Source organism: Olea europaea, chromosome 12, assembly GCF_002742605.1.
Source record: "Olea europaea var. sylvestris chromosome 12, O_europaea_v1, whole genome shotgun sequence".
NCBI lineage: Eukaryota > Viridiplantae > Streptophyta > Magnoliopsida > Lamiales > Oleaceae > Olea > Olea europaea.
Window position 1 is genome coordinate 2715539 of NC_036248.1, and position 7598 is coordinate 2723136.

General features: G+C 37.2%; 2 protein-coding genes across 2 annotated transcripts in view; one reads left to right on the top strand and one right to left on the bottom strand.

The window, feature by feature from the left end:
• The window catches only part of LOC111406433, a 12550-nt gene extending 6571 nt beyond the window's left edge, over positions 1-5979 (top strand). Inside the window, exons 9-23 of the mRNA XM_023035860.1 lie at positions 47-106; positions 302-419; positions 665-801; positions 1750-1871; positions 1936-1969; positions 2454-2526; positions 2868-2989; positions 3223-3454; positions 3565-3659; positions 3731-3772; positions 4365-4487; positions 4583-4631; positions 4699-4745; positions 5489-5550; positions 5621-5979. Of these exons, the coding sequence (XP_022891628.1) occupies positions 47-106; positions 302-419; positions 665-801; positions 1750-1871; positions 1936-1969; positions 2454-2526; positions 2868-2989; positions 3223-3454; positions 3565-3659; positions 3731-3772; positions 4365-4487; positions 4583-4631; positions 4699-4745; positions 5489-5550; positions 5621-5684 (1380 nt within the window). The 3' untranslated portion in view covers positions 5685-5979. The remainder of the gene's footprint in view (positions 1-46; positions 107-301; positions 420-664; positions 802-1749; positions 1872-1935; positions 1970-2453; positions 2527-2867; positions 2990-3222; positions 3455-3564; positions 3660-3730; positions 3773-4364; positions 4488-4582; positions 4632-4698; positions 4746-5488; positions 5551-5620) is intronic.
• A 906-nt stretch (positions 5980-6885) lies between these two features.
• LOC111406434 (ABC transporter I family member 17) lies at positions 6886-7593 on the bottom strand (the record flags this gene model as incomplete). The annotated part of the gene is made up of 2 exons (XM_023035861.1): positions 6886-7293; positions 7372-7593. Coding segments are annotated over 2 exons (477 nt in total), but the record flags the coding sequence as incomplete, so codon positions are not given.
• Positions 7594-7598: the final 5 nt, after the last annotated feature.

Genomic DNA, 7598 nt, shown 5'->3' on the forward strand with positions numbered 1-7598 from the left:
GGGTGTTGACACATGAACTTTGGTGAATTATCCCATGTGTTTTTAGGTAGTCTTGCAAGGTGGTATTGAAATATTCTGTGCCAGTCAGTGCGCAGAATTTGAAGTTGTGCTTGAAATTGAGTTCGAATCATAGAGTGAAAGTTTATAAATACCGAGCAAACATCATATATTTCCTTTAGTGGATATACCCAGCATACCTGAGTGTGATCATCAATGAATGTGACGAACCATCTTGTTTGGGTTTGATTAGGTATGCGGGATGGTCCCAATAAATCACCGTAAATTAAAGCAAATGGTGTAGATGGTTTATATGTGGAATTTGGAAAGGAAGTTCGATGATGTTTTGCAAATTCATAACTCTCACATTGAATATCAATTGATGTTTTATTCAAGAATTGTAAAGGAAGTACATGTTTCAAGTAGGGAAAGCTAGGGTGACCCATTCTATAGTGCCATAACAAAATTTTGCTATCCTTAGAGACAAATGTAGGATTACAATTTGTAATTTGACCTAGTTTACTCATATTAGCTTCCTCGAAGTAGTATAGTCTCTCACACTCTTTAGCACTGCCAATCGTCTTCTCCGATGAAAGGTCCTGAAATACACAGTAAGAAGGAAAGAAATTAGCAGAGCAATTTGAACTTTTGGTTAGTTGATTAACAGATAATAGATTACAAGACAAATTTGGGACGTGGAGGACGGATTGTAATGTGATAGACTCTGAGATTCGAATACTTCCTTTTCCTGCAACGGAGGAGAGTGAGCCATCTGCAATTTTCACTTTAATATTTCCAGCACAAGTTGTGTATGAAGAAAATAAGTAGTATGAGTCTGTCATGTGGTCAGATGCACCGGAGTCAATGATCCAAGAAGTGTTATATTGTGAGGTATTTAACGCTCTTAGAAAGTTACCTTTATGGGCGAGAGAACTAGAGGGACCTTTAGGAGAAGGCTGACCAGATGTTTGAAGATTTGAAAATATCTGATAGAGTTGTTCCATTTGTTCGGAATTGAATGCCCCGCTTGAAGTAGGAATTTTTGTTTCAGCTTGGTATCCTCGGATCCTATCATTTTGCATTGGCTTCCAGTCGGTAGGTTTTCCATGAATTTTCCAACACGTGTCTTCTTTGTGCCCCGGCTTGCGACAATGCTTACACCATGGTCGTCCCCGTTGTTTTTGGGTTGACCCATTTGCAGCCCCTTATGAGAATAGGCCCAATACTCCATTTCCACTTGGAAGTCCATTACTTGGAGGCCCATTATTTTCCAGCTCACTGTTTTTTAAAAAAATTGTTCCGGGCCCACTATTAATTGGCCCATTTATCTTCACACTTGGAGGCCCACTCCCTTTTACATTTAGGGCCGACATCTCTGGAGACTCGTTCCCATCTTTCAGCATCACCAATCGGCGAGCTTCCTCACGACGGACCTCGACGAACACTTCGCGAGCCGGTGGTAACGGTCGCCGGCCTAAAATTCTTCCTCTGACGTCGTCCAGCTCTCGGTTTAGGCCTGCAAGGAACACATACACTCTCTCATTCTCCACCTTCTTCCAGTACAGTGTGCAGTCATCCACACACTTCCATTCCTCAACACTAAGATCTAATTCTTGCCAGAGGGCCACCATTTTCATATAATAATTAGTAACATCTCTCGAGCCTTGCCGGGTCTGGCATAGTCGGGTTTTAATTTCAAATATGTGCGAGGAATCTTCCACATCGGAGTAAGTCTCCTTCTCTGCATCCCAGACGTCTTTTGCTGTTGGGAGGAAGAGATATGTTTTTCCGATGGTCGGTTTCATTGAATTTACGACTTCTCTGCATCCCAGACATCTTTTGCTGTTGGGAGGAAGAGATATGTTTTTCCGATGGTCGGTTTCATTGAATTTACCAACCAGTCCTCACCATGGAGTTTTCTGATTTCCACTTCTGCAGCATAACGGAGTCGGTCGGTTTCTTGGTTTTGCCGGTAAGATACCCAATTTTCCTTTACCATCTATTACTAATTTTATGGATTGGGCCCACTCTCGGTAGTTCCTTCCATTCAATTTTTTCACCATGAGTTGGAAGGTGGAGTTCTCTACTCCAGTTGAACCGATTGGGGGGGCTGACTTCTGTTTCAAATTCTAAAGTGGCAGAGGTCGTCGACTCTCTGCTGTTGGGGGGAATTCCGCCATTTTGTTGCTAGGTTAGAGAAATTTAGGCTCTGATACCATGAAATCAGAATTGGAATACTGGAAATTTTATTCCACGACACATAAAACACAATCCTATACCTCCTACTTATACTATACAATACAAAATAGAAAAGGAAACTATAATCACCAAAGTAAGGAAATAAATCAACCTACCAATTAACCTAAAAATCACAATCTAAAATTAATTACAATTTCCATATTTCCATATTACACGATTTTCTACAATATGTTAACTAATTCTACAAGAAAATTTAGTGTAGAAACACAGGTAGAAATTCTGTTTATATAAAAAATGGCAGGGCAGATAGTATGTTTTTAGATGTCATAGGTATTTGGCTATATAGAAAATGCATTTATAATTACCTCGTAAAAGATGCTTTTATCATTATCTCTTTCCAATTTTCCTTTCATTTTCTTTCGTTTGGAATGACAAAACAATAGTGGCATTATTTGAAATGTCATTTTCCATAATGTCTCTTTCTTGCATCTCTGATCACGTGTCTTTTAATTCTTAAACATGAACACATACAACTATTTACAGGGTTGGTACCACGCGACTGTTTCACTTTTCTGTTTATTTTCTTATATGTACTTTAATGTGTTAGATCTGTTGATTTGATGGTCTCATATGTTTATTTCATGCCTTGTTTAACTCGTCGGTTATCCTAGCCAAAGTTGGCGACTTAGACATTTTCCAGCACTTTCTCATCGAAAAAAGAGAGTTGAAGCTTTGTAGATGTTTAGAGGGCTATACTTTATCTAAGCATATCTTTGCATTTAAACACGTCAGAGTAAAGTGTACCATTATTTATAGTTATTTTTGGCATCATTTGGTCTTTCCTACTATATACATCATAATTTTTTCTGTAGTGTACAAAAATGTTTTGCTCTACTATCTATTTCCAGTTTAATATATTTGCTCGAGGGATATGTGCAGTACAAGATTTATGTTCTTTCTTATATGAGTCAATTAGCATTCTGAAAGCTGACATGTTATAACATAATTTTTAGAATCCACCAATAGTTGCAGCTAAGATTACTAATGCGTGCACTTTCTGGATTTAAGGTTCTGTTTGGGTTTGTTCAGTTACAAAGCTTATATACATTGCATGTCATATTTTCCTCGACAAGTTTCTATTATTTTCTTTTATTCTATAGTGATAAACTCCAAACTCAGCCCCAAAATTTTTCAAGTTGCAACGGATCCTCCATTCCTCAAACGGTAGATGATGCGCAAGCGGAAATGATTTCAAAAGGTTCAAGAGCATCAGACTAGTCAACTTTATCATTTTGAACTCTGGGATTCAGTGAACAATAATTTTGGTGTCATATGCTTCTAATACAAGTCTGTACATTCACGATGCAGCAAACAGTGAAGAAATTGACGAGAAGGCAAAACGGCCGGTTGTTCAACAAAAAGGACGTTTTAAGGTTACATCTGAGAATGTTGATGTAGAAAAGGTTAGTATTTAGGTCTTCATGTCAGTAATCTTGTCTATAATTTCTTCAGACTGATTATTTCATTCCTGTAGGTGGTTCCAGCTCCAATGCTACACAAAAGCCATAGCATGCAGGTTTGATTTGAAAACATATTGGGAAAACTTATTTTATTGTTCTTCCTATATTGAATGTATAATGCAAGGGAGAATTATATGGGAATGATATATAGAGACCAAACCATACTACGAAACTACTTGCACTGCGTAACTACAGCTTACATTTCCTTGTGCTTTTGAGGATCCAGTTCAGTGGGAAATGAATCCTCATAACTGACTGCATATATTCAATCTCAATCTTGACTATTTTGTTTTATCTAGCTCTAGAGTTGAAGTTAAATTTTATGTAGCATTTAACTTTAACCACTAGATACTGATTAAGAAAAGTTACAAAATCCTCAAGAAAACGAGGATATGTTTTTATATTATACTGGTTTACTAACAGAGTGTTTTTAAGTGGTATCTTGCTTCAACATAGTTGTAATTTTGAGATTCTGCAACTTATTTATTGGAAACTCAAGATAATTAGAAGCAGTGGCGCACGTGCATTAAGACATCAACACATTGAACCAGTCAAGTTTATGATTTGTTAAATCTTCCCTTAACACAATTTCGACCACATTTGTTGTCTTCCATTGGAAGATTAATGAAAGCATTGTGGGCTGTGTAGGTGATATCTCAGCATCCTGCTATTTCTCCACCATTGCTACTTGATGCTCCACCATCAAATCCTCTTGTTCAAGCTCTTTTTCCTGCGTTGCAGTCTGTTTTGCATACAAACATTCTTCAAAGGGTATGGGCAATCCTTTTTTTTTTTTTTCCCTCATCTATTTTCTTGAAAATTCTCCCAATATTTTTCTTAATTGCCCCCCACCCCCAACCAAACAGGACTGTATTCTTAGTCTCATGAAGCAAATCTCTGGATGTGACTCTACAGGTGTGAGCAATGAACGTATCTTTAGATTTTTCATTTACTTCTCATATTTGTTCTCACCCGTGTTTAGCCTTTTCTGCAGATGCGACGAACCCTGGTGTGGCGGATAAATCTTTGGTATGTACTGTTATAAGGCTTACCATTAGCCAAGTAGATGAATTTTAATGAAACAGGTTTTATATATAAATTTGTCCCCTCTCCAATAGCTTAAGATTTCAGACGAGGTGGGAGTTCAACATGTTAAAAAAAACTGGCAAATGTTCGAGTTCAAGTCTCACTGCACCAAATTATGAAAATTGTGCACATGCAAGGCTTTGATGGAGAAAAAAATGAATTTATCATGCACCTAGACATAGAGACAAATTTTAAATGAACAAGTTCAGTCCCTTTTTAATAACCAGAGCTTTTAGATGAGGTGGTTCAAGAAATATTATCTATTCTTTGTTTACCGTTGTAGTGTAAATGTTTACCTTCAGATCTCTAGTTTGTGACAACACGAGTACCCGTGCTGTGGAGACTTGCCATTGATTTCCTTCAACTTAAGTAATATCCATTTCATGGACTCTTCAATTGTTTTGTGCCTTTTTTTTCCCCAAGGAATCTGTGGTGTTTGGGAAATGCTGTCTGTTAACATTTGATGTAGTTGGTATTGCTCCTACACGACTCACTTAAGAATAGTTCTGTCAACATTTAATGTCCAATTATTCACCTTCAAAAGTTAAATTTTGCATTATTGGAGTGTGCCTTCTTCCTTAGATTTTTCTGTAGATCTTCTGAATTCAAAATATTCTTATGTTCCATTGGTATATTAACTTTTACACATTGAGTTACCCATTCTAGTTTTCTTCTTGGTTTTCCAGCTGGAGGTAGCTCATGATCGGGAAAAAGAATTGCTTCGAGAAATAACTGATTTACAGTGGAGGTACTTGTGACTATATTTACATCCATATACAACAACCAGGTTTTTTAGTTAGCTTTTTTCTTTGACATAGGTTTATATGCGCCCAAGATGAGCTCCAAAAATATAAAACAGAGAACGGTCATATCAACTCTTGAGCTACGCTGGCTAGACGGTAATCTACAGAAAATACCTGTGGCACATAGCTATGGCGGGGACAAAATCCTCAAAAACTTGCAATAAATAATTTTGGAGGAACAGAAGTTAACATTTGTATGCTAGATTGAATGAACATTAGAAGTTAACTTTCACATGTGCAGTTCATTTCATTTTTCTAAGTTGATTATATTTTTATTGCTCCGTCAAACACATGCAAACTCCAGCTGTTGTGATAATGTAAACCATCACCTTATTACATTTAATCACTTCAATATAGTTAGTTTATGAATTGGAGTGTTGTTGTGAGTCTAGTTTCTTGCATTATATAGTTAATGTGGAAAATTAATCTTATTTTCGCAACATCTTAGTTTCCTATTTTCATTTACTGAAACCATTTTTTTAGTAAATGGGTTCTCAAACTTCAATTTCTGTAGCATCTCTCCTGCGTTCAGTTCTTGCCTCGCCCACCCTTTCTGTCTCGAAATTAAAGTTACATAGTTCAGAATTTTTGTCTACAAATGATCAAAGATGAAGGGCAGAGGCCGCAGACCCTTCGATGTCCCCTCTAGTCAAGGATCAGACCTTGTACGAATGGTGAAAGAAATTCGCCATATTCTCTTGCTTGATTCATGTTATAGATGTTTAAATTGGTTTCTCTCTTTCTGAGTGGTCAAGAATTTATCAGATTCTCAATAACTTTCCAATTTTGTTCTTGCTAACAACCCATTAAATTAGCAAATATGCTCATTTTTCCACCACATTTTCTTGTTTTTTGACCAGACAACCTACTCTAAATAGGGGGATTAGGCTTCTTCCTACAAACCATCAACATTNTTAGGTCCATTCATTTGGATATTAAATTTCAGTCTCCACTTCACTTTCAGTATCAGACATCAGAGCTACTTACAAGTGATAATTTGTGAAAATGAGTACTATTCTTTAGCTTTCTTCCTTTTATTCTGCAAAGCCAATGCCACTAACATTACCAAGCCCCTGAACCACGTGTTTATAATTAGTCTCTTCAACTCTGTGGCTCGCATCGACCATTTGAACTAGCACTAGTGTTGACCTATTCCAAAGCTTTTAATGAAATTTCCTAATTTAAAGTTCTCTTAATTTCTTTCCATTCAATTTATTTTCCGCCATTGTCGTTAAGTTCTATGGCTTTTGTATAATCTGACTGTGAATGACTAATCATTGTTCGATCAATGTATTACTCCAGTCCCCTTCTGCATTTCTACAGCTCTCAGCTAGTACATATTGGTCATATTTAGTACACAGAGCTCAACATTACATAACAAACTATATTACGATCATAATAGGAGTTACATATACAACATCAGAAAAGAAAACTCAAGAACTGAGCTCAAGAAACCTTTGTGCGGTAGGATGAGAAGCCTTGGAAAGTTGCTCGGGCTTCAATATTTCTACAATCTCGCCGTCCACAAGAAGGCAAACTACATCAGCAATCCTCTGGATTTGTTTGATGCTGTGAGAGACGAACACGATAGTCATTCCTCTGTCTGTCTTCAGCTTTACGAGTACATCTTCAATGTTCTGAGTCGAGATTGGATCCAACGCGCTCGTGGGCTCATCAAGTAGCAAAACCTTCATAAAAAAGGGAACATGATATCAAATGGATACGAAATTTTAGTAAGTCGTTCCAAAATTTACTCGATAGGTTACCTCGGGCTCATTAGCTAAGGTCCTAGCAAGTGCAACTCTTTGAGCTTGACCAACAGATAATTCTCCCCCAGATTTGTTGAAGAAAGAAGAATCAAGATCCGCAAGAGCGAGAAACTTGTAGACATCGTTGTCACTTAGTTTCTTTCCTCGTAATTGTGGTCCATATCGGATGTTATCTGCAACTGTGCCTGCATAGTTTTGCAGGGACACGTGAACAATATAATTAA